This window comes from Dipodomys merriami, unplaced genomic scaffold (assembly GCF_024711535.1).
Source record: "Dipodomys merriami isolate MVZ:Mamm:240054 unplaced genomic scaffold, mDipMer1.0.p SCAF_40, whole genome shotgun sequence".
NCBI classification, from domain to species: domain Eukaryota; kingdom Metazoa; phylum Chordata; class Mammalia; order Rodentia; family Heteromyidae; genus Dipodomys; species Dipodomys merriami.
In genome coordinates, this window is record NW_027205604.1 from 9,180,032 (window position 1) to 9,207,838 (window position 27,807).

Genomic DNA, 27,807 nt, shown 5'->3' on the forward strand with positions numbered 1-27,807 from the left:
AGCCGCCGGCGCCGCGCTTTAGTCCAGGTCGCAGCGCCATCTACCGCCCGGCCGCTGGGGCTGCGGGCGCCGGGACCGTGCCGCCCGCCCCGCCTCCCCCACCCGAACCTACTATAAGGCGGCGGGGGGGGGGGGGGGGGGGACTCGGAGGCCCTTTCCATGAAATCCTAATTTAGCCAGGACCTGCCACCGATTCCACACGACCTTTGTCTCTCCACCGACGTTTCCTCCTCCTTCAAATCCGCTTTGTAAAGGGCACGGGGCAGGGGGTGGGGGGAGGTGGCGGCGGCAGGCTGCGGGACGAGGTGTTGGGGGGCGGGGGGGGGGGATGCGGCCAGGCAGGGTTGGGGCTCTGAACGCTCAGACCCCCGGATCAGGCCGCACCGTCTGAAGCAATCGGTTCCCCCAGATTACTTGTATTTAATACACAATGCATCATAAAACAAATCCCTCATCCTGACAGGAAGAAAATAGAACAGCTCATAGCTCGAGCCGGTCCAATTTATGGCTAAATTAAAAAAAAAAAAAAAAAAAAAGAAAAGAAAGAACGAACTCCGACCATGGGCAAGTCGAGGGGAGGCAGGAAATCAATGCTGCCTCGGCCCGAGCCTTTAAAGGTTCGCGAGCGCCCAGCTCCCGGGGACGTCGGGCCCGGCCCGGGGTGACTCACAAAGGATCCTTGCTGTCCCTCTACCTAAGCGCCACCGCGCGCGACCTTTCCCACCGCCCCGGCCACCGAGGACAGGCCACCGCCACGAGTCCGCCGCCGCCCCGGCCATTTCTCTTCCTTGGCTTTTGTTAACTTTTTCTTCTTGCTTTTCAGTCAGCATTTTGGGGGGCGGGGGGGGGGAGGAGGGTGCAGATCGACTTCGATTTTCACGCGTGATTCACCGGGAGGAAAGGAAAGTGGGTGGCCCCCGGGGCCCGTCCCCGCTTGCACATAAAGTTTCCCCGAACAGCTCCCTTCTTGGCCCTTCTCCTCCCCTCCGGGGCGCCCCGACTCCCCGCACCGGGCTTCACTTTTCCAGTGTGGAGCTGGGGGAGACGTTGTGTTTTTCTTTCTTTGATTTTTGTGAATGGGGTTGTTGTTGGTTGTTTTTTTTTTTTTTTTTTTTTTTTTCCTCATTAAAAAGAACTTATTTGCAGCTAACTGGTGGCTTTCACTCAGCTCTTCCCAGCCTGCTTTGGGCACCGGCATTCCTGTTTCCAGTGTTGTCTTGATGTCAGTTAATTAAGCAGACTATACGTGTGTTGCACACAGTATGATAATCCGTAAAAGCAACAATTCTGAGGTTAGGAGTTTTGTTAATAATCGGGATGGCCAGATTGCGAAATTCCCCTTCCGGGCGTTCCTGGCGTTTGAATTAATGTACCAGAGAAAGTGGTCACCGTTCAGCAGCCATCGATCTCGATTCGGATGGGTCGAATCTACCGCCCGCGTCCGCGCGGAGCCGTCCTCCGAGGACCGGGGCCGGCCGGGAAGGGGCCGCCCCTCCGCCAGCTTCCTCGCGGGGAAGCGGTGGGAGGCAAATGCTCAATTAGAGTGGATCAACACTCACTGCGCGGGGCGGCGGCCACGGGCGTCCCCCTCCCCCGAGGCTCCTGCGTCCTGAGAATCGCTAAACCCATCTCCCCGGTCCCCCGACCCCGACACCTCGTAATCCGGGCCCTCGCCAGCGCCCCCCCAACCCCAGAAAAACTCTTCTTCACCAACCCCATCCCTCCCATCCCCCCCCCACACTCACACGCTCACAACCCGTGCTCGCAGGACAGAGAACCCGAGGATATTTCCCCGGGGAGAGGAATCCGGCCGGCGGGACCTCCCGATTGGCTGTTTACCCGGGAGCAGACTCCACGTTTCGGGGGGGTGGGGAGGTGGCGCATCCCTCTCCGGTCCGTCCCCGCACGCCTCGGGTCTGGCCGACCTTTGGGTGACCTCTCCCGCCGGAGCGGGCTGCTGTCACTTTAAACCCTGACGAAAGGGGAGCCCCTCCGGCGTCCCCGGGCCCCAGCGCTCCGCGGACCCGCGCGGGCCCCGTTAAAGAGACAGTTCCCCCCCCATCCCACCCCGCGCGCGCGCGTGCGGGGCTGCGGGGGCCCCGGGGAGGCCGGCGCTGCGCGGGGGCCCGGCGCCCCTCACCCCCCTCCGCCCCCTCCTCCTCCTCCTCCCCCTCCTCCTCCCCTCTCGCCCGTCCCCCCCCCCCCCCGGGGACCCGGGAGCCGGGGAAGAAGTTTCAGAGGGTCTCGGAGAACTTTCCCGAGCGCCCGGGGCGCGTGCGGGGCCGGCGGGGTCGCTGGGCCGGAGAAGGAATATATACATATCTATAGATACAAAAACAACGCGCACGGCCGGCGGACCATCCACCCGCCCCGCGCGGGCCGGGCCGGAGGTGCGGGGCGCCAAGTTCGCGGAGCTCCACGCCGCCCGCGCGGCGCTGGAGTCGGGGCGATTTCTCTCTTTTGGATGCGTTTTCTCGCGCTGAGGCGGGGGCCGTGGAGCGGAGCGCGGTGCGGGAGCGCGTGCGGGGCGCCGGCCGCGCCACGCGGTTCAGCGGGATTCCTCCGACCCCGGCCGCGCGGCCGTGTGGGGGCCGTCGGGACCCTAAGGTAAGCGCGCCCACCGCGGTCTCCACGCGGGGAGCTGTCTGGGCGCCGGGCAGGGTCGCGGTGCGGCGCGGGGCTCGGGCGCGGGGAGAGGTCTGGGTCCCGTGGAGGAGGGAGGGAGGCCGGCCGGCTTCGGCGGGTCCCGTGCCGGCCCCGCTCCCTGTCCTCCCGCTCTGCCGCGCGGCGCGGGGCGCCGGTGCGGGAGGAGGTGGGGCAGCCCGCGCGTCCGGGGGCTCCGCCGCGGCGCCCGGCCGGGCTTCACCTCCGCTCCGGGCTCCGCGGGCAGTCGGTGCTCCGTGGGAACGTCCCAGCCCGACCCGCGGCTGCGTGGCGTGGTGCGGATTCTCGCCCTCGGGCTCCTCGTACCCGGGCCGGTGCTGAAGTTCTACCCAAAGGGACGTATGTGCCTTCCCCCCCCCCTGCCCCCCCCCCAGCCACCTTCAGAACTTGACAGCCCCAGAAGACAACCAACACCCCCAAAGCCTAGGGGCAGCCACAGGAAGATGCGTGGTGACTTTATTTTTTTTTTCTGGAGATTTCCAGGACGATGAAGACATCTGGGAGATCAAGGCAGTTTGTGCCAGCGATGCAAACAAAAAATGCATAAATAATTCAGTAATTCACCCCGGGTGCGGGAGGCGTCCGTGGGGAAAGTTCAGCTTTTGTCTTGGGACAGGACTAGTGAGAGTCAGGAAAGTGAACAAGGTTGGTGAGATCCTGAAAATAATTCATGTAACAGATTGGGTGTGTGTGTGGGGGGAAGACTTGCCTTGGGAATGAATCTTTCTGGAAATTACCTTCGCTGTTGACAGTGGCAAGGGCAATCATGTTAACACGGAATAAAATTACACCTCCGATTTTATGTGCAGGCTCTGTAATTCGTAACTCCTCGGTCCTGCAGCCGAGAACACTTGGAAGCAGGAGGGCTGGGAGACTTGGAAATTAGCAAGTTTCCCAGGTCTTTTCTGCAGATGTGAGATGGCACTGGTGTCGCCTTTCATGGTCTCCCTCTGTGTATTAAATATGTCTCTGGTGTGCCAGCAGCCCCCCTCCTCCCCCAAACACACTAGTCAAGAAAACAAACAACAAAGACCAAGCAGAAAACAAATCAACAAGGCTAAAGAACCTCATATACATATCACACACGTATGATGGTATATGTTTATTTGTGTGGCTTCTCAGAATCTGGGCAGAAGAGAAATCTCAAGTTGCCATTTGAATTATTCAGCCTTGAGAGCTGAAGGAACCAATACTTTAAAGCTTCTAATTTTCCAAACAACAAATGATTACGAATTGTTCTTGTTAGGAAAGGGGTAGTTATGCTTAGTGTGAAGAGATGATCTTGACAAAAGAAGACCTCTGTGTGTGTGTGTGTGTGTGTGTGTGTGTGTGTGTGTGTGTGTGTGTGTGTGTGTGTGTGTGTGTGTGTGTGTGTGTGAAGCAATTACTGTCTCTTACCTTCTGTTTCCATCCTTTTTCTTTTTTAAATTGTGGGAGTATTACTGCCTTTCAATTGCCCTATGGTCAAGTACTTATTCATAGTGCCTCTTGAAGTTTATGGTGAGTTAATGACTTGAATCTGCAGTTTGGTGATTACCTGCTTCTATGCGAAATGGCTTTTGGTCTCCATACTCAAGAGTTTCTTTTAAACTGCTATGAGGGTATAGAGTTCTGTAGGGCTCCTTTAATTCATCCATTTTTTTGTTTAGACTATCTTGTTGAGTCTTTCGTAGGAAACCTCAAGTTTGCATTTCTGAGTGACTTAACATTATCAGCCACTGTCATCATTCACCTAGGTCAAAAACTCAGAAGCTTCTGACAATGATGTTTAAGAAATTACTGCTTTTGGTGAATCAGAATGGTCTGTGTTGAGTATGTAACACCTTAAAAATGGAGGTTTTCTCTGTTCATTTTTTGTTTCATAAGTGTCCTAAAGTAATAGTCACACTTCTTATAGGCCAAGTGGAAACATCTCATGAAAAAAACTGCAATTTTCAACTATTTATGATGATGGGAAGATATCACAATGTCCTTATATATTTTGTTTTGTTCACAAGCCAGGTTTGTGGGCATAATATTAAAATATGCACTGGCATGTGTTAACTAAAACCTTGGATTGCTATACTTTGCACGAGTGTTTATCTATCGATTGTTTTCATTTGTTTTTCTTTAGTCTGACACTTCTATGAAATAAATCTTATTTTCTTTTTTAACTGAGAGTGTGATTTGATTGTTTTATGGTGATGAAATAAAAACTAGGAGAAAGAACTTAATCATGTTTATATTAAGGTTTTTAATTGGATTAAAACTCCAAAATGTGAAAATATACACCTATTTGACAAGTGTAGGCAAAGCTAAATATTGACTTGTTTAGCTATCTAAACCTAAACATTGAATGTTTATGATTAGAAATATATTACTATAGGCTGTGCAAATTTTTTTGTGAAAAGTACATTGGATAAAATTATGTCCATAGTACTCTTTCATGCCTGATAATGAAACAAGTATGTTTTGAAACCAATGAATTCGTTTTTGTAAGGAGTTAAATTATTTTATTCCTTTCTCCTTGGAAAAGAAGCATGTTGTCATCTCCAACATAACTTATTACTATTTCTCCTTTTGAAAATATACACACTGTTGGTTTTTCTCTTAAGGTTTCAAAGAAAGCGTATATGCATTTCAATGAAATATTTTCAGGCAACTACCCACTCTCATGAATGGTAACCGATTGTTCTCATCTTCCTCCTTCCAGATCTTAGATGAGTTTTGCAATGTGAAGTTCTGCATAGATGCCAGTCAACCAGATGTAGGAAGCTGGCTCAAGTACATCAGGTTCGCCGGCTGTTATGATCAGCACAACCTGGTTGCATGCCAGATAAATGATCAGGTATGTTGTAAAAGATTTTCTTGTCTTTTTTTTTTTTTTTTTTTTTTGAGAGCATTAATGTATCAGTGAAGCCTGAAGAATAAGTTATAGTAGACCCTCGTGGCCTGTTTGTTGGTATGATTAGAAGCAATGCACAATATAAGATGCAGAACCAAGACATTTCTAGTAGTACTTTCTTTCAGTGCTTCCCTTTGGGTAGTTGTTCACTTTGTCTTAGTATCTTTCATAAACATTTCAGTTTTCTTCGTGTAGCTGAATGATTTAAAAACCAACTAACTGCTTATTCATTCATAGGAAATACTTAGCTAATCAAGTATATTTTTGTGAATTTATGCAGAAACTGTAAGCAATATATTTGAATATCATATAGTTTTTATGAAATAGTAGGTAGATATATGTATATAATGTCCATGGATACTGATCTGATGATGAGTTTTAGTAGATATATCTATATATGTATGAGGTCCCTGCATATTTATCTGATTATGAGTTTTATATTGATTTGTCTAGTTATGAATGAAATTTTTTTCTCTTGAGAATAAGCCAGGTAATCGTTGTTGTTGTTGTTGTTTATCTAAAATATTTTAAAAAATCACTGCTGGAAGTGGTTTTGTGGCATTATGGTAGTAAGGCTGACTTTAACACGAGTAACTATGAAATAAAGATCACAATAGTATCATGAAACATTTGCACTTAATAAAATTAGATTATGAATCTTGCAGCATAGTGTGACAATACATAAAATAAGAAGAGGTTCAACCTGTTAATTTTTGTTTTATAAACATCACTGGGTTAGAATTTAATTATGTTATAGTAATTTATTTCTTCTAAACTCAGTGGCTACTTAAATAAAAAATGTTTCCCAGACCATATTGAAATGGCTACTTGGCAAATCTGCTATGAAATCACCACCCAGAATAAGAAAAATTTAAATTAGATGTTTCCAATTGAAAGCTGTTAAATAAAGCTAGCGTCATATGTTCTAAGACTCTTTCAATCATTCTTATGAGATTATTCTTTGGCGTTTGACCAGCCACCAGATAATTTTTACTGGCGAAACTATATAAGAGGTAGTAAATTGTAAGACTGGGTTTAAATGGAAATCATTTAAAAATCTTCAACATATATCAAAAATAATAAACCAATCAATTGGGGTTTTCCCCTTTGCTGTAAGAAAACAAGAGGCATTATTGACAAAGGAAAACATTATTAAATTAGCTATTGATTGTGAGCAGAAAAGACTCCAACACTGCCATACCAGTTACTGTCACTACCAACAGCAGACATTTCCTGAATGTCTACTATTTGAAGATATGGGGAATAGGTGTTGTGAATAATTGTTTTATTCTATTTCCTAAAGAAGGAACAGGCTGATGTTGAAAAAATACCTTTAAGATGAAATAATATGATTCTATCGAAATCATTACTTGCTATTCACATGTACTGACCATGGGAGCTATGTTGTTTTATATAAACCTGTTGTACAATGAGTGAAAAGATGATTGCAGAATAGGACTTGTAGCTGGCTTTTCATTTAATACTATGTGTCAAATGTTTTCTGGTAAATATACACTTGTCATTGGGAATCTTGATTGCATTAAAATGGGAAACTATTTTGCTGTTCCTATGAATTAGGTGGCTCATTAGAGTAGGCACAGATAATTTTAGCATAGTGACTTTAAAAGGCATTGCTTTCAAAGGAAAATGTGCTGATTTCATATCTTAATGAATAGCATGCTTACTTATTTTAACTGAAGAGTCAGGGAATATAGTTCATTAGGAAAGACATAGAAGGCTATTATTAGAGATTTACTTACTACTCCTTTAAGTACTCGTTTTCAACTTCGGTAGTATGCTGACAGAAATCTAAAATGGTAACAGAGTACATATCAAATAACATAACTGTGAAATTGGTACTCTATGGTCAAGTAAGTTGGCCCATAAACAAGAGAAGAAAGTGGGAGGTAGAAGTCAGATGTGTGTGCTGGGTGCCTGTGTATATACAGTCACACAGTCTAATGACATGACAAAGGAGAACAGACTCTCAAACTCTGTGTGTGTGTGTGTGTGTGTGTGTGTGTGTGTGTGTGTGTGTGTGTACATAAGTGCATATACAGATATAAATGCATGTCCACTTTCTAAAAGCCAATTAAGACTAGCCATTTTAGACAGCAATAAAAAGTAAATGTTGGACTAGAAACAATGATTAAAAGGTTGACTAAAGGGATAGTCTAGGTCTGATTTTTCTTTTCCATGAGGAATAGAAGCTGCCAAATGGTAAAAATAAATAAAAATAAAATAAAAAGCACATCTCCCATTGTGTGAGATATTATTTAATATCCAAACATTGACAGAGACCTAGGATAAGGGATAATTATGAAACATTAATGACACTGATTTACGTGTATATCACAGAAGCAAATGTAGCATTGTACCAGAAATTGTCAAAAAGAATTTTTCTCTTTGATTCTTAGAAGGAGTTCAAGTTTATAAACCGAATGCTAATAACACAATGAGTATTAAGTCTTGAACTCTAAAGGAAAGGAATGTAGATTAATCTTTTTTAACTGCAATTTAATCATGGTAATGACTGGGCATCTAACAAAGAAGGACAGAAGATTACCCAGTTCAAAACAAGGATAAATCAGTTATTTTTGTGGAGGCACATATTTTTTTAAAAAATCTAATGTTGTTCAAGATCAAGTGTGATCAATTTGAATCAGTTTTATAATGAAGGAGATCTATAATAATGGAGGAGATCTATAAAAGAAAAAATTTAAGACGATGAAATAATTTTATGGTAGAGAGACTAACAAATACATATACTGGATAAAACCCACATTTGAATTGTTTAGGGATAAGGGGAAGAAGTTCTTGAAAGCAGTGTGAATTTTGGTTTTTAAGTACAGTTGATGAAGGATGTAATCTGTTTTATGTCATAAAAAACAAAAGCACAGACAATTCAAAAAAACATTTTCCCAGTACCTTTCTACAAATATTTTGTTTGAGGTGATTTTCCTTGCCTTTTAAATTTTCCACTTGATTCCTATGAGTTATTGTACTTCAGATTTTTTTTCCCAAAGTACAGTGAGCATTATGGGAGCTTTCTTTCTCGACAGTAGTGCCTAGAAATACTCAAGTATTGTGATTTTAAATGTTTCTTTCATTTTATATTTTAAATATGATTGTGGTGATATTTTTGGAGATAGAATTTTTGAAAGCACTGGCATGGCTGCTGAACCTTAATTTCTAAAAAGGTGCAGCTTCCAACTGCTATTCTTAATGTCCCTCTGAAAATGTTGTATTAACTATAGTAATTGATCTTTGTAAAAGAAAGCCACACCAAAGGACACTAGTAAATTAAGACCAAACTCACACTCAAGTCATAAACTTACAGAACCATTACAAACACCCAAGGCTCTGGATTCTTGATGCCCTAATTATTTCCCCTTTATCCCTTAAAGTTTCTTTACATACTGCATAGTTTTACTTCTGTGAAATGGTGTTTACTGACTGAGAGAGACAATGCCTAAATACGTTTACATTTACTAACCTGTAATGGTTCTTAGTTGCTTTTGAGGTTAGGAACTGGCAGTGAGCAGTAGGATGGGACCGGAGCTAACAGAGAGCTGCATGAGATCAGCTCTCTCAAGTTCGATCCCAAGGGTATCAAAAATTACAGAGGACACATGACAACAGATTAGCAGTCATTCAGAGGTTTCATTCATTCACACCTAAGAGCACACCTGTATCTAAAGTAAATAGTCCAAACACTGAAATGATTTGCTGAGTATTTTTCTAAAAATCTAGATATTTTGATATGTTATCCTTTGAAGCCTTTTCAACATCTTATTTGACAGACCATTTTGATTGGATGGTAGGTGTAGTGTGTTGCTTCAGGTATGGTCTCACCTTTCCCTCTTCACCCTGAATTTCTGTAGCTTCACCTAGATCATAGATGGGACTACCTGTAGGCCACCTAACATCCTGCAGTAATTCTAGTTCTCATCTTCGAATCTGTTCACAAGTGTTGCATTATCGTGCATATTTTGCATAGCAGAAGAGTTATCTGCACCCAGCAGTTACTGATACTTCTTTACACTGAACCCATAATGGTTTTAATAGACAGAGAAGCCATTATGTGACTGTTTGTGTAGGTCAGTGCTTAAGACTTAATCAACACTTGTTGATCTCCACTCATGCTAAGTAGTATGAGTCCAGTGAGTCTGTTGGCTAAATCCTGTACATTCTATACATTCCCAGCCCTAGGAAAGGGCTCAGGTTCATTCCAACTCCTGACCTGCCCTAACATCGTCTTCAGAAACCCAAGATATTATTAATATTTTCATGGGCACAAAATGATAGTCCTTTGATTTTTTTTTTCTTTTTAAGCAGGCTCTTGGCGGCTGGTGTTTAGTGAGTAAAATTAGAGTACTCTGCAGTTCATTCCACATTTTTAAAAAAAGGGACTTGCCGATAAAGGATTATCTAATGTCTGACGAGTATTTGGAAGAAACCAGAATGGGAATACGAAGTTAGAATGCAGTTGGGGGACACTCCGAGCTCCCTTGAGGTTAATGATTGGCAGCAAGAATCTGCTGTGTTTCCAGTTGAAACAGCATTGTTCTCATTTGTGCTTTACCTTATAAACTTTTAATGGCTTCCAGGACGACCATGCTGATTTGGCACACCCACTTTCTTTCTCCTTAGGCCCACGTGAGTGATTCTATCCGACTGTGTGACACTACAGCACTGCTATTAGTACAGCTGTATTATGGGCTCAATTATTAACATACTTTCTTAGTACAGAGGAATGAAAATATCCACTTTTCTGCATCATTCAATTAATACAATTTGTGGAAAAAAATAAATAAAAGGTAACTCTCCTTTTAACAAAAAAGGTAATTTGTTAGCTGCTTCCCACTTTAAAAAAAAATGTTTGCCTCTACAGTCAGGCAATTTGTTAATTTTTTTTCTTCCTTTACAAGGATTTCTGTCCACATTCTGTATGACTTCTTTTGATGTTAAAATTATTATTGGCTTTGGGCATTTTCTTTGCTTTGCTTTTAAGTCAAGTTCTACTTTTATACCAAAGTTAGGCTGTGCTGTTTTAAGATGAATGCCAGCTGGCGATACGCAGAGTCTGGCTTTGTGAACAGTGCCTAAGCTGACTTGGAGGTAGTGTTTGTTTGTGGGAGGGGGGAATATTGTCTAGATGATAAGTTACTCCCCTCACCCAAAGATGAACTGTCTCATACAAAGCTTTCTGTCTGATACTTACTGTTACGAGCACCACCTCTCTCCTCAATGTAAATATCTCACTAGGACTCAGCACTGATAGAATTTTTGCACATGTGTTGGGACTGTGTCTTGAACCCAGAGCCTCGTGTTCTTTTATTTGGCATTTTTTAAGGCTTGGTCCTCTACGGATCAAGCAACACTGCCACTTGTGGCTTTTTGCTGGTTGATTGGAGATGGGAATCTCTGATTTGTCTGCTTAGTCAGGTTCCAACTGGGATCTTCAGATCTCAGCCTCCTGAGTAGCTAGGATTACAGACGTGAGCTCTCAGTGCCCAGCTATCACTGATATAATTTGTGCAAGCATCTTTTTAAATTGAAATTAAAGATTCATGTACCATTTCAGCTGAAAAAGGTGATCTGAAGAGTTGAGTGCACAGTTTTAATAGTCAGTGTTCGTATCTATTAGCTTTCATTCAAGACATCACACACTGGGGATCCTGCTGTTTCTGAGACAGTGCCAGGAAGGTGTTCCTCAGAATGCCTTGCCAGCCCTCAAGGAAGAGAACTTGATGGTCTAGGACCCCAGCAAAGCCTCCCTTTAGGAAACACAACACCCTCAAAACATCTTTAGCTTCCTTAAAGTGCAGTGATGGATCTTTTGCCAAATGTTCAAGAACCATTCAGTGACCATCAGAGAGTTTTCATAGAGTGAAAGGAAGCTTCCACTTTAAAGACAGGTGGCTGATGGATGTTTCCTGTGAGCTCTGTGGACATATTCTCCAAGGTTATTGAAGAGAAAAGTTGAGTAGCTTCCAGTCTGGGTCCACTGTAGGCTGTAGCTACAATTGTATGTGGATCTTTATCACTTGCCATATTGAAGACCCAACAGCCAGTTCTGTGTTTTTGTTTTTTGTTTCATTCAGGAAATTATATTTAGTTTTGTCAGGCCCTGATGGCTCATGCCTGTAATCCTAGCTACTCAGGAGGCTGAAATCTGAGAAATGAGATATGAAGCCAGCTCAGGCAGGAAAGTCTGAGACTCTTATCTCCAATTAACCACCAAATTAACCACCGAACAGCCAGAAGTGGAGCTGTGGCTCAAGTGGTAGAGTACCAGCCTTGAGCAAAAAAGCTAAAGGACAGCACGTAGGCACTGAGTTCCTGTCCTAATACTGGCACAAAAAAGCGAATAAATTCTATGTGGTTTTCTTTTTGTAAGATAAAGAGGGAAAGCTGTAGAGAAGAAAAAAAGCCTCTCCAAGAATATCTTCGTCTTACAGGATTTTTTTTTTTTAATTTTGGAAGCAGATATAGCAAAGTAGTAACTGATTTTTCTTAATTATGTTTGTATGTGTGTGTGAGAGAGGAGAGACAGATAGAGACAGACAGACAAACAGAGAGAGAGAGGAGAGAGAGAGAAACCAGGGATTTACGCATGCTAATAACTAAAGTATAACTGACCTAATTTTCAAGTCCTTCAATTAATACCTTCTTGAGCATAGACCATGATCCTAAAGATAAACACAGACTATCCTCTCTTTGGAGTCAATAAGGCCAGTCTGATTTGGCAACATTTGGTCATGATAAAACTAACATTTTGTCGAATACCTCACTTTACCTCTTATTAAGTTAGGCTCAGAATGTATAATAGAATCCTTCCACCAGAATCCAGAACCGTGACGTCATTCTTGCATGCATGACTTGGGGTTTTCCACATGGCTAGGAGTCCAGGTCAGGTTTCCTGGAGCTATCTTATAAGCACACACTGTATCTGTGATGCGGTGACAGATGCCACCTCAGCGCAGCCCCCACAGATGTGTTTGTGCCAGATGTTGGCTCTGCTCAGAACAGAGACTGTCATCTACCCTCCTCTGCAACCACTTGCCCAACAGGAATGTTTCATTGAGCTTTTCCTCTTGTTCCTGAGTGGTTCACTGAAGGAAGCTAGAGAAAAGGAAACATTCTGTTCCAATGTTGGAAGCTGGGGGAGGAAGAAGTCAGCGGTGAACTTCAAAGTGACAAGACAGCAACAGTCTGAAAAAGTTGTCTTTAGTATATAGATTTTGCAGGGAGTCCATTTCTCTATTATTTCAATTATTACAACTTCCTGAACAGGTTGAAGGTCATTCATAATTCACACTTCTGTCACTTTTAGACATGCCTAATGCAGTCTATTAAGCATAAATAAAACTTCCAGTGTTTGACCAGGAAAAATAAATGGGGATTCATAACAATGAAGGCTTGTTCGTCTTTTCAAAAGTAAATGATGTGTTTTCTTTCTTTCTTGTGTTTTTCCCTATGCACACTGAATTTTTCTTGTGTCTCAGGAGTACAAACATGGTACTTTTAAGTCGATCTCTGTCTTGAAAACTAGACAGCAAGCCTAGTCTGATCGCCCTGGATTTTTCTGTTCTATAGGAGAATCAAGGAGAACCCACCCTTTATAGATACATATGGTAACCTCATTAGTTTGATGGAAGATTTGGTTAGACACAGGCCTTGACAATATAAAACAGAATTCACCTGAAAGTCTTTTATGGTCTATTAGCTTTCCTATTAGAATGTTTATGAGAATCTATATGGTCTTTAGTGCTGTCTTCTGCAACTTACATAACTAAATAAAATGGATATTTAGTGACACATGCTTAATTTTGATTAATTCCACTTTCAGCTATATATGATTTATATAACATGCCATGTAACTAAATTTTTATAACTTCTATAAATGAATCCTATAATTTATATTATATAATTTATATTTTAAAAGGTGATGCTGCCAATGTTCTTGCAAATATAACTTGTCCCAAAACATACACTTTGCCACATATATGTCACATGTAAAATATTGTCAGATATCCTAGCACACATGTATTTATATGTAACATTGCATGAAAATGTTCCCTTTGGAAGTGAAAAATAAGCTGTTTGAAATCTCTATCAATATTGCTGTCTATCCCTAGCTCAGCCTTGTATTAACAGGATGGATATTGTTTTTATACTTGGAGCTAGTTTCAGGGTTTGATTAAAATGAATTAAGTATAAAAATTACATTTAGGGCCCAGTGCTAGTGGGTCAGGCCTGTGACCCTAGCTACTCACGAGGCTGAGATCTGAGGATTGCTGTTTAAAGCTTGTCTAGGACTCTTTTCTACAATTAACCACCAAAAAAGCCAGAAGTGGAGCTGTGGCTTAGCTGGTAGAGTGCTAGCCTTGAGCCAAAAAGCTCAGGGATGCCAGGTACCAGTGGCTCACAACTATTAATTCTAGCTACTCAGGAGGCTGAGATCTGAGGAACAGCCTCAAAGCCAGCCTGGGCAGGAAACTCTGGGAATCTCTTATCTCCAATAAACTACTTTTAAAAAGCTGGAAATGGAGCTGTACTTCAAATAGTAGAATGCTCAGAGACATTTCCCAGGCCTTAAGTTCACACCCCAGGACCAGCACATGGAATATTAAGGAATATTAGGAATATTAAGTTTCTATCTACATCTATTAATTTTATACACTAGGTTGTATATTTCACCAATCTAAAAGTGAGCAACTTCGTGGTTTCTAACACCAGTTTATAATGACTCAAATGATTAAGATTTTTAAATTGGAATTTTACCAAATAGTTATTTAACACATCATATAAATAAAAACGATGCAAAAGATCTCTTATTAGAACATGTACTATTAAAGTACTCAAAAATTGAGATGTATAAAGATCAAAATATAATATTCATGCTCTAAAGATAGAAACATGTACTTTCTGGAAAAGTATAAAAGAATTCATGAAAAGATTAGAAAATTAATTTTATGTGATAAAATAAGAAGGCTATTTCAACTGTCAAATGTCCAAATGTATGGAGAGTCAGTACTTGTTCATAACATGTTGTATTTCTGGATTTCAGGTTTAGCACCAAATATAAAATCCTGGAGGAGTTAACTCATTAAAGTTATTTATTAATTTTCTTTAAAAAACAAACTATACATAATCCTATTATACTATAAGGACCTTCTCTCCTGATCTTTAACATTATACCTGTGTTAACTAAATTGTTTTTTTTTTTCCTACAAGACTATTTCAAGACAGCAAAGTAATAAATCAGTAACTCCTTTATCGATTCAGACTTTTCACCAAGTGTTTGAGATTTTTGTGCCTTTATATACTCCATTTGAATTCAGCACAAAATACCAGTTTCACAACATTTTAATTTTGGATCTAGATAACTTTTCCACAGAACACTGATGGCAGAGGAGGCTTGTTTACTCATGGAATTTAACAGAATAATTGTTTCTTCTCCAGTTTTCACCAATACAAAAATCAGAGAGGTTATATTAGTAGTGTGTCTTGCTTCTGGTTCATCACTCAGCTAACATGTGATTTATAGGATTTGTTATACAGTTGAGATTTGGAGAATAGATCAATGTTTAAGATCTATTTTTCTAAGTAGATCTATTTTGCTAAGATCTGAGAGAAACATCTTCCTAAGACTTCTTTTTGGTGATACTTTTATTTACTGAAAGTTCTCTTTTATAACATAAAAATATAGACACAATCTTTTCTGAAAGATTTAGTTTCTCCAGTATCACATCCTATCATTACCCTATAGAATTGTTCTGGTGCAAAAAAAAAATTTTTTTTGAATTTTAGCTTTAGTCATTCCTTTCAAAACATGTTAGTGTATTAATATCGTTTGAAAGCAAAATAAATTACTATGTAAGCATTTCTGGATTCAAATATTCAAATTATACCTTTGGATGGTTGTAATCAACATAATTTCACTTCGTTTTTAAGGTCCTAAGGAGTGAGATGTACTGGGAATCACACTGGTAGAAACACCTTGAGTATGGGAGTCAATCTATAAGGGTGAAGTAGACAGGACTTGCAGGCACATTCTTATTCTATTGGAGAAACATGCCCAGAAGCTGCCCTCATTATGTCTGGCACTTGCCAGGTTTTTTTTTTTTCCCCAAACCTCAGTTTCATGAGCACCATAAAAACTCACTTAAAATCGAAAAGAACCCCCTGAACTTAAGGGTGATCCAGTCTGCTTTGCCTTCCTTGCCTTTCTGGGGTTGGAATGTCACCTTTTACCTTCAGTAAATAAAGCCAACATCAACACTGTTCCGTGTCTTTTATTTTTATGCACTCAATATTCTTCATATGACAATCTGGACACTTACAGGGAAATTACAGCAGTGATCTATGTCCCTGCAAAGAGAATTGTCTTTATAATATATAGGTACCATGTATCCATCATTTTCTTTTGTGTCTTGGACTGTTCACACTGGATTGAATAAATCTAAAATGGAATTAAAAGAGACGTGATTAATAGTGAACTACCAAGAAATAATGATATCATAATACTTTCTTAAAACGACCTGGAATGTGTGTCTAAGCATTTTCCAACAGACAATTACAGCTGCTTTACTGTCTCACAAGCTATTGTGTCTCTAACCTCACTATTTCCGAGAAGCCACCGAAAAGTTCTAATATGTCACAATTCAAATGTCAACATGTTGTTGGAAAGGAAACTAATAAGTTAAGCCTTGTAAGAGATGCCAAAAAAAAAAAAAAAAGGTGATTCAAAACTGTTGAGAGCAGTCTATTGTTTTCTAAAGGGAAATAGAACTGCGGAATAAAACAGTATTTCATTCCGTTGAATAAGTATTTAACTGGAAGTTTTAGGGGAAAAAGGAAACTTAAGCATGATGAATATTTTTCTTTAATCTGTTAACTTTTGGGGCAGGACTATTTCTACTTGTGCATCTCCAAAGTGAGGATGTGAAGATTGGACATTAGATTTTGTTTTGTTTTGTTTGTAGGAGCAGCACATAATGAGGAACAATTTTCCTGATGGTCTGGATTCTATCTTTAGATAGATACAAAGAATCCAAGGTTATATTACAACATGGTAGACTAATACTTTGAAGATTTACATTGCATTCTCTAAAGGAACGTTGGTTAGTTAAAGTATTATTGGATGAAAAAGAATTAATTCATTATGACAAGAAAGAAACTAAGAAGAACACATTTCTCCTGGAGGTATTTTTCAAATTTAGCACAATTTTGTGCTCTGGTTTCTTTATAGAAAAATAAACAATTGGGCTTTAGAGCCACCTACTGGAGTAAAAGGGGCACATACTTACATTTAATGTCTTCAGCCTTTCAGAAAACAAACAAATAGACAAATAGACATGAAGTATGAGCATTTCTGCTGATTTTCTTAGTTATTCATAGATCAGCTTTTCTCAATTTGAAATACCAAGCTAACATCATGAGACATTGTAGTAGTTAAGAAGCAACCCTTTCTTTCCTTGGTTATGTTTCTAATGCATGATTTTTTTCTCCTCATTTTGTCTTGTTTCTGCTGGTGTGTGTGTGGTGGGGGAGGGGTGTGTGTATGTGTGTGTGTGTGTGTGTGTGTGTGTGTGTGTGTGTGTGTGTGTGTGTGTATCCAGGTGTTTAGAACCTGGCTCTGTCTTCCTTTCTTCCTTCATTCTCCCTCCCTTCCTTCATTCTCCCTCTCTTTTTCCCTCCCTCCCTCCCTCCCATCCCTTCTTTCCTTCCTTCCTTCCTTTATTCCTTCCTTCCTTCCTTCCTTCCTTCTTTCCTTCCTTTCTTCCCCCTTCTCTCTCCCACACACAATCCCTTGCTTGCTTACTCTGGTTGGATTGAGAGAGAATAAAAACCCTTCGCTGGTGACACTGTGTGAGGAAAGAAGTTTCTTTCTCCAAATATTGGAAAGTTTTTACAAAGATACTGTGGCAGAAAGTAATGGTTCTCATTTTCATTAGTTAATTCTACAACTTTAATCTTCCAAAAACTTTTTTATCTGGTTGTGGAATTGTTTAATAATCTTCGTATACAAAAAAAACCCCTAAGACTATGTTGAGCACAAGGAATAAACATCTTGAAGAATCTTATGCTGAAATGCTTTTGTCACTGAAGAGAGTAGTGCCCAGGCTTGGGTACTGGGTAGTGATTGACCAAGTCACTGAGCTGCACCAGAATCTGTAGCAGCTCTTGGAAATCTCAGGTTGGGGTTTTTTCCATCTTGCTTTCCTGCCTTCCAGTCAGTAACAGGTGGAGTCGATCCTTTCTCTCATGAGCACATTGCTAGAAAGCAAGGAAATAAGCACTGTCACCTACCCCAGCCTGATTTAAAAAAATCAATTAGAGGTATAAAGCTTGCTTTCAAAGAGTGGCCATCAGGGAAGGAAGGAAGGCCAAGACCAAGGTATGCCAGCCCCCCCCCCCCCACACCACTGGTGGAAGAAGGCTTTCGTGTTTAGAAGGCAAGCTTCTCCTATGACTCTGTTCTTTGGAGAGCTGGCCTGTTTCTTACGTCATGTGCCCTTTACAACACCTTATTGAGAAGGTCTTACTTTTGCTATCTTGCTCAGAGAGGGCAGCTCAAGGTGAGCTGACCTATTTCTGGCTATTACAAGACAGGACTCGGCTCTGTGTGGGTGGTTCCCTCGGTGCTTGGAGGAATTCAGAGAAGGGAAAGTTCTTCGTTAAACATTACACAGGCTAAATGTGACACAGCAAGCCTGCTAGCAAGAAAATGTGATTTGTGAAGTGAGTAGGATTTGGAAAAGATTTATGAACTGGTGTAAGAGTCATAGCTTTCTGTTTCTTAGGGAGGGTTGTTTTTGAGTGCTTGAAACCAAAATGATCGATGCATTTGATTAAAAAATACAAGGAGTCTTGTTTATTGAGATAAGAATAAAGTGTACAGCTATGTGTGTGTGTGTGTGTGTGTGTGTGTGTGTGTGTGTGTGTATGTGTGTGTGCTCGCATGCACACACGCGCATATCCTGCCTTTTGCTAATAGTCCCTTCTCTGTGTCTTTTCCCTACCTTCTGCCCTTTTGGTCCTTGAAGATATTCTATAGAGTAGTGGCAGACATCGCACCTGGGGAAGAACTCCTGCTGTTCATGAAGAGTGAGGACTATTCCCATGAAACCATGGCCCCCCACATCCACGGTGAGTGCCACGCCCTCCAGTGCCCTCCAGCCACCTGCATTGGGTGGCTGGGGCACAACATCTGGAAGGGGCTGGTGTTTCTTTATCAGCTTTCAGCATGATTATTATTATTATTTTATCTTTTTGGGTGTTGGTACTAGGGCTTGAACTCAAGGCCTCATGTTTTTTGATCAGCTTTTTTTTTTTTTTTTTTGCTCCAGGCTGGTGCTCTTACTACTTGAGCTATAGTTCCGTTTCTGGCTTTTTGCTGGTTAATTGGAGATGAGAGTCTTAAAAACTTTCTTGTCCAGACTGGCTTTGAACTATAATTCTCAGCTCTCTGCCTTCTTCCTGAGTAGCTAGGACAGCAGGAGTGAGACCCTCAACATCATTTTTGAGGAATCCGTTCTCTTGGGAGTGTCCATTTGCCTGTACTGACCACTGGCTAATATGGACAAGGTAAAGTAATCAGAGTTCTTCCCTGAAGAGCAGGTGTTGAGGAATTTGAAATATGTGAATGGAAACATCACCTTAAGACTTCTGTCTATGCTATGGACTGTTGTGTAAGAATTATCTCAAGAGAGCTTGGCTTTGAGTTTTCTTAAATCTAGCAGATGTTTCTCCCATCTATTGCTCTGTTTCTGGGTGAAGTGAGTAAAATTCAAGCCATTGTGACTCTATGGGAGGGGCAAAGGAAGGCACTGAGAAAAAAGTACAGATGAGGAAATTTTAGAATCAGATCTTTGCTAGAGCTTATTCTAAATCAAAAGAAGTGCAAGGAGCAATAAACAGTAATGATTAGTGACAACTGTTCAGTTCAGATGACTGGAAAACTGCTTGTGTTGTTAATGCAAGAGTATCATTGAGCTGAAAATTTAATATATTTTCTTTTTCTTATTTCTCTTTTAATATAATCCGATTTGATTCGACATCATGGAGTAGTGGCCTTAGACTATTTTGTGGTTGGAAAGAGTTGCCGGTCCCAGACTACAGGAGAGATCAGGTTTCCACATTCTAGAAGGAAGGGAGCTGAGCTTTTGCTTCTGTCTCCTGTGAAGGAAATGGTTATTATTGACTGGCCATCTTTATTTGAATATTTTTCCATGTCCTATGAAATATTCTGCCTCTTTATAGGTTATACCAACTGGATATCTGTTGGTTTTCCTTCTTATTTTGGAAACTCTCACTTAGAAATCTGAGTTCTTAGCCTGGAAGAGTGGATGCATTGGGAACTGGTACCGGGGTAGGGTGGGGTCATTAATGATAATAATATAATCTGTAATGCATAATTCCTCTGTGAGCATGAAATCTAAAATGCTTGAACACAGTTTTTGAGATGATTAATTTGCTAGTCACATAAGGCCTACACAGAAGAGACTATTTCTCTTTTAGGGCTACCATTCATAAATTACCTCCCTTTAAAACATTCTTCAACTATTCATTGCTGCTTTTTTTTTATTTTTTGGTATTGGACCTGAACTCTGGCCTTGGGCGCTGTCCTTAAGCTCTTCAGCTGAAGGCTAGAGTCTACCACTTGAGCCATAGCTCCACTTCTGGCTTTTTCTGCTTATATGGTGCTGAGGAATTGAACCCAGAGCCTCATGCATGCCAGGCAAGCACTGTACCACTGAGCTACCTTCCCAGCCCCTATTTGTTGCTTCTTGTTTTCAGTGTGTCGTGTCCATAGCTATCCATAGGCTATCAAATGATAATCGGCCATATATTGTATTTTTAAATGGTATTTAAATTTTTTACTTCTAAGATTTACCATGAGAAAAGAGACACCACATACACACATTCCACACTGCATCTCATATATTTTCTCTGTATTGTCTCCTTTAGTCTTGTACAAATGGTTAAAAACCTATGAGAGGGGAATTATACTCAGACTAAATTAATTAGTAAGACTGGATAGTTAATAAGTGGTAGAGTCAGTAGTCTTTTCTAAAACATTTTTATAAGCATAAACTAATGGTGCAAAGTAATTTTATTGTGATAGTTACAGAGAGCCACAGTGTACTTTGATCAAATTATCTATATTACTCTTTGAGAATCACCTTTTTTATTCTCTCTCATTTTTAACAGATTTTAGTGGGTTTCACTAATGCTATTTTCATAATATATAATACACCTCTATTTTATTTACCTTCTATTACGCTTTGCTTTTTCCCATCCTGTCCCATTGATCATATTCCCGAATAGTCTCCCCTTTTCAATGATGTTACTACTACTACTATTATAATTATTATTATTATTATATTTTAGGTCTAGACTCTAGGTATGAGCACATTTTTTTTTCTGAGCTTGGCTTACCTTGGACAACATGATAATCTCCAATTCCATACATTTTACTGTATAATTTAATTCTCCTTTATTGCAGAATAATATGCCATTGTGTAAGTACCACACTTTTATTTTTATCCATTCATTGGCTGTGGAAATTATTCTTCACAGCTAGGTCTTCGCTGTCTCTACCACCTTCAGCTTTGCCTTGTATCCAGTGGTCTGGAAGTTCTGTTTTTGTTTGGACTCTTGGCTGAGATCTAAATACATATCTCAAGTGTATAAAAACTGTCACAGACTGTAGAAAATGCTTCTTCTAACTGGTAAATATACCTGAGATTTCTGTTTGCAGAGCTGAGATGATACATTTTAGAATACCCCCTCTTCCTTACCTATATACATGGAAGGTTGACAAGTGATGGAATGTATGTACTAATTTCTTTATGGGTTAGCCCCACTGTTACTGGTCTACTTCAAACTAGACCAGTGTCTTAAATGTCATCAGGGCCCGGTAAAGCCTCTCTGCTGGCTTGTCATACTACAACTATTCTAAAATCCAATCCTTAACATATCCTCACTTTCCAACTTTCAGTGACTTTCTATTTCTTCTAAACATGAACCTAAAAAAAAACTCCTCATGACTTGGCACCCTCTCTGATTTCATTTCCACCCCTCATTTCATGCCCCCTATAATCTCCCATCATGCTTTACTACAGTTCTCCCTTTCCATAACTGTGCCATGTTCTTCATTTTAATTGTACAAAGATGTCCATATATATGGACATATATGTGCATATATACATAAGATGTACATCAGTCAGACTCCCCTGTCCATCACTTACCTTCGGCCCTACCTTCCCAAAGCAAAACTCAACAGTTTCATTCTTACATCTTCACACATATATGGAAACTATTTTGATCATATTCACCTTCCTTCACCTCTGTTTGCCCTCCTCCTTTCTACCAATGGCCCCTATCACAGAACTTGTTTTACATCCTCTCATTGATTTTATATTTTGGGGTATACTAATTGTTTAAAGGGGTTTCACCATGGTATTTCACACCTTTGTGGTGCACATTACTTTAATCAGATGGACTCCTCACTTACCTCCTACTTCTCATCAGCTTTCCGTGAGCTTCCTTTTTGTCATCTTTATTCAGGGTCAGTGGATTTCCATTGTTCACTTTCTAATGTTGTCTTTCCTTTCTGGAATTCTCTTGGGGTTTTTTTTTTGCACGCAGCTATCATAAAATACAATGTTTCTAATTTATATGTGTATTCCCTTGAGTTTCTTGAATATTTCCCTAGCAAAGAGTCTGATATTTGGTAGATGGCTAAAATACTTCCTCAACAACATATAGTCAATGAATAACTGAGCAGTAACCTCTTCCTTGACTCCAGTGTACAAAACAGCACCTGTGTCACATGGTCTGCTATGGGTGCTTTTCAGCATTATGAGCTGTTTTTAAGTTTTCTGTGGCTCTATCTATGTGACCTGTAGCAGCTTATGAGAAAAGAAAAAGGTAGAAACAATACCATCTCTACCTGACTCCTGATGATACCATTATCTCTAGTTTCTATCAAGTTCATTTACTCACACTCACTTATTGATCTAAAACACAAATTCATGGTATACTTACTACTTAACAAAGCTGTGTCCATGAGCACTGGCCCTGGAGTCATAAATTAACCCTGAAGGGGAATAAAAATATTCTGTGCTCCATTCTAAGTGATGTTGGATATTGATGTATAGCCAAGTTTACTGAGAGTAACAGGCCTAAGCAGGGCTCAGGTAGCGTCTGAGTGATACCTATACCCACCATGTAATATGGCATTGGCCTAGAAAGGAGTGAGTGGGGCAGAAAAAGGTTCAAATTCTGATGGAAAATTGTTGGATCTACACTTCTTGACTGATTAGCTAACTTCTCTGAGCCTTTATTGAAACTTGGGTTACACATCAGACCCACCATTTCCCATACTTGGGTTTTAAGGAATAGTGGCCATCCATGTCCTGGCTTGGGAAAACAATGATAATCAATATAGGAACATTGTTACTGTCAGTGTTCTCCAAACCTAGAAAGATTTAATCATCTAATTTGATCAGAAGGGTGTACTATAGCCACAATAAATGTTTAGTTATTCTTCTGGATTCTGTATTTACATATTTTACTTCTCTCCATGTTAAAATTGACTGTCTGAAGAACTGATAATTCCAATTATGTGTTGTGTATCTCAATAAGATCTGGCTTATGGCAGCAGACCACTGAAATACTAGTAACACCAAAATTGTTTTCACAGAAGAACGGCAGTATCGGTGTGAGGACTGTGACCAGCTCTTTGAATCCAAGGCTGAACTAGCAGACCACCAAAAGTTCCCGTGCAGCACGCCTCACTCCGCATTCTCCATGGTGGAAGAGGACTTCCAACAGAAACTGGAAAGTGAGAATGAGCTCCGAGAGATACACGCCATCCAGGAGTGTAAGGAATGTGACCAGGCCTTCCCCGACTCACAAAGGTTAGAGATGGCATAGGGTACCACAAACCTGGTGGATTTACTCTGCAAGAAAATGTTTTACTGTATTTTGAGAATGTCCTCAGTTGAGAAATTCGGAGCAGCAATGAACTAGCCAGACATGCTAGGGATATTATTGGAAAGTCCCCAACCCCTCGGAAGGGACATTTGTAAAGTATTTGCAGGGAAGTTGGAATTATTATGTAGTTGTCAAGAAGAAGACAGGAATTTATTTATTTATTTATTTACTTATTTAGTACCTTGTGCATGCTAGGCCAGTATGCTACCACTTGGGCTAAACCCTCAGCCTGTACGTATTATTATTTAATTTGTGTTATTTGGAAGTCTTAACTTTAAGAGAATGATGACTTAATGGAAAAATTCCACAGTGGGGGGGGGAATGAATTAGTCATATGTCATGAAACACTAAAACAATAGCTAACTACACTTAGATGATTTTAAAAAGATTGAATCTAGTACTCATTCAATTAAGATGGATAATTTGTATGTGTGTGACAGCCCTAGGGTTTGAACCTCAGGGCCTGGATGCTGTCCCATAGCTATTTTTTGCTCAAGACTAACACTCTACTACTTGAGCTACAACTCCACTTCTAGCCTTTTGGTGGCTAAATGGAGATAAGAGTCATAAGAATTTTCCAGCCTAAGGCTGGCTTCTAGCCTTGATCCTCAGATCTCAGACTCCTGAATAGATAATACAGCTATGAGCCACTATCACCAAATGGATAATCCTTTTAACAGAACAGTATAACAGAGTCATTGAGTTTAAATATCTATGGAAGCTGCACATATATAAGAGAATAAGAGAATGCACAATTTCTGAGTGTTATATTTCCTAAAAGTTAAAAAAAATAGAGAAATACAAGAATCTAAGTGGTGTAAGTCTTTAAATTATTTTTTAGGAAAGGAAAACAATGTGCCAATTATTCATTTATTCTTCACAGTTCTGTGAATTTAACTTAAGAACACTTAAACATTTCAATTGCAGAACACAGCATTCCTTTGAAAATGGTGTCAAAATTGTGCTACAAAATGTTCCTCTATGACCAGGGTAGTAAGTAGCTAGTAAACAGGTTTTTATTTTGTTTTTATCTAATCCTTTTTTTCTCAGCCCACAATTTTAATAATTGTATTGGCTTTTAAATCTAGACAGGGTCCTTGGAATGTGTAATTAGAGTTTCAGGTGAACAGAACATCATTGTAGTGCAATGGCGGGGTGGCATAGCAACAAATCTTACTCAAGAATGTGAATTGCTCAGAGTTACGCCTTCACACTCATGTGTTTCATTTGGCCATTTGTTTCTTTTCTTTCCTAATGGCTCCTTTCCCTCCATTTGCTGCCCTGAGTCCTCTCCTCTTGACTAGGTCTGTCATAGGAAAGATGTCATATAGGTTGGTAATTGACCTTAAAGGCATCCATGACGAACAGGCATTAAGTATAATCTCTTTCTTGAAAAGGTTGTGTCAAATGAATGTATTTCTGGCTTGCAAAATTTCAGCATAAGTTTAGTTAATAAGGGAAAAATCTTTTTAGGGAATAAAAGGGCTTTCTTAGTACCCTTTAAACTCATCTGTACCATGTAGTGTATATCTGCATAGAGAATGTCTGTTACATATGTTGGGTTAAATTTGAGTTTCTCACAAAAAGATTACACCCTGTCACCTATAATCACACTTAAATAAAACAAATGAAACTAGTAAGCCCTAATGAGTACAGGAAGTATTTACATTGAAAAGCCATAGCCAGAATGTAAGCATATTTTTTTAAATTTTATTATCAACAGTAATGAACACCATTATGAATGCAAACCTTGGCAGACTAGATGTAAAATGCAGTTCTTTCTTCTTTTCAAAGTGTACAGCAGCATGTTGTAGGTAGAGAAAGCTACTGGTCTATCCTTTTTCGAATCTGAGTCAGTTCTACTTATAGAGTGAGCCCCATCTGTTTAGTTGCTTTTTATCAAACATTTAGTGGAAAACAACAGGTGAACTCCCCGAAATTGACCATCCAGCTAGATATAAACCATGCCTTCCTGGAACTGGACATCGATCCTCCAGATGCCACCTGCAGGTATCACTATGCAGAGCCTGCATCCATTCTCTGAGTATTTTCCACTTTATTAAATGCTACAATGTTGTAAAGGTGCTTGATTTTTTTTCAACAAATGGAAATTCCTTTCTTGGCATGACACAGTCTTCTGGTCTCTGTCTTCTAAAATCTTGAGAAAAGGATGCACAGAAAGATCGAGTCAGGCCTCAGTGGCTCACACCTGTAATCCTAGTTACTCAGGAGGCTGAAATCTGAGGATTTCGGTTCAAAGCCAGCCGGAGCAGGGGAGTCTGTGACACTTCTCTCTCCAATTAACCACCTGAAAACCGGGAGTGGCGCTGTGGCTCAAGTGGTAGAGAACTCGCGTTGAGCTGAAGAGCTCGGGGACAGCGCCCAGGCCCAGAGTTCAAGCCCCATGACTGACACACACACACACACACACACACACACACACACACACACACACACACACACACACACACACACACACACACACACACACACACGAAAAAACAATGAACGAACAACTAAAGGCCAAGCCATATTCTATAAATTAGTATGAAATTATATGAAAAGTGAAGAAACATCCCTGGTGACTAAGTGATTCAGTACTTAGGAAGGCAAACCACAGTTGCTTTTGTGAGAACTTGTTTTTGCCCTTCTTTTTGATGTGCCTTTAAGTTTTATTCTTTTGGATTATTTTTTAGTAGTTGGACAAAGATGTTTCAGTTCAACATGTCAGTGTCTGAGTACAGTGCACCTTGGTCTGCATCACCCAAACCATTGTTCTGTCCCTTCTCTCTCAATCCTATGCCTCCCTGCATGTTTTCCCTTCTTTTTGTTTTTATTCACTGGTTAGCTGGCAGTTTACAGTGCTTTGGAACAATATGGTCTTTACGCTAGATTAAAAGAAGCAAAGAAAAAAAAATTGCCCTTGCTTTGCCATGCCTCCTCTCACCTCCTCGAGTACCATGTTCTAATTATACTCCCTGAAAACTATACTGTGTCTTTGGATTTCGGACAAGGAATAAAACTCAACCTACAGGCCCACCTTTGGCCAGTAGGTTTCAGAGATTCTTATTTGACACACCGCACAATGGAGTGGATGATCAGAAAATGGCTTGCCTGTATAAGTTGCTGAGACCAGGTTGTGAGTTGAGATCAATGACTTTGGAGGATGTCCCTGACTCCATTCAGAGTTAACTCCACTTCCTGATAGCTCTCTTAACTCTTTTGTTAGCATTTCACCTTTGGTAACATACAGAGGGTTGTAGTGTGGATAAAAGATACACCTTTTCTTAAGGCTCCTGACGCTTGTTTCTCCTGGTGCCTTCTGTTTATTGGAGATATTGCCATTGGTGCTCTAATAGAATAGCATTTCCAACTCAGCGACTCACAGGGCACAAATGAAGTTCATGTGCCAATTTGAAAAGAGCTGTTGGGAGGAAGCCAGGGAAGAAAATAAGTGTGGGAAAAGTACTTCTAATTTTTGCAGATTTCTTGCAAATACTCCTGGTCCTACACCACAACCACTGGGGAATGTATTCTTGGTGCACAAAGGTCTTCATTGAGCTAATTGATTCTTGAATGTAGAGTTCTCTCTTTCTCTTCTCTGTCTAAATCATATACTATAGAACTATGGAAGAAATGGAGAGTTTTTCTGAAGCATTTTCTCTGGCTCCTGCTGATTATATACCCTTGGTGGTGTTTAACGTCTTTGTCTATTCCCACTATTCTGCATAAACTGAAAATTACATCCCTAGCCTGAGGTGAGATTTCGGTTTGGAAGAAAGTTCGATGGATGGTGTATTCTTTCCATCAGTAGGTGGGCAATGGATTGCCTACATTCACTCATCCTTTAAGGGCTACAAAACAATGTCATGAATTCTATCATTCTTTCATCACTTATCTTTTTTTATTAATAAATTTTTTATTATGAAAATACCATACAGAAGGGTTACAATTACATGAGCAAGGTAATGAGTACATTTCTTATAAGCATTGTTGCCTCCTCTTTTGTTTTTCCCTTACCATCCCTCCCATCTCCACGACCACACTCCCCTCCCCCCACCCACCCTGCCAAAGTTGTAAAGTTTGTTTTTCGACATAGCATCTTGTACATTTCATTGTTGCAATGGGTCCACCTGTATCCCTATTTAAACAATTTGTTTTCTTCTACTTCATTCTGTGGAAAGAAATTTTCATTGTCTACTTCATCACCCTAAAGCACAGCTTGTATAGGAAACACAATACAT

General features: G+C 40.5%; 1 protein-coding gene across 11 annotated transcripts in view; it reads left to right on the forward strand.

The window, feature by feature from the left end:
- The window catches only part of Mecom (MDS1 and EVI1 complex locus), a 585,804-nt gene that overhangs the window by 518,814 nt on the left and 39,183 nt on the right, over nucleotides 1–27,807 (forward strand). For 9 of the 11 annotated variants that reach the window (XM_069991931.1, XM_069991926.1, XM_069991927.1 and 6 more), the window contains 3 exons: nucleotides 5,357–5,491; nucleotides 18,607–18,709; nucleotides 23,271–23,487. In XM_069991931.1, coding sequence (XP_069848032.1) covers nucleotides 5,357–5,491; nucleotides 18,607–18,709; nucleotides 23,271–23,487 — 455 coding nt within the window. Of the gene's footprint in view, nucleotides 1–2,339; nucleotides 2,608–3,216; nucleotides 3,310–5,356; nucleotides 5,492–18,606; nucleotides 18,710–23,270; nucleotides 23,488–27,807 lie in introns of those variants that run through there. The other 2 variants (XM_069991933.1, XM_069991934.1) reach the window with 2 other exon arrangements.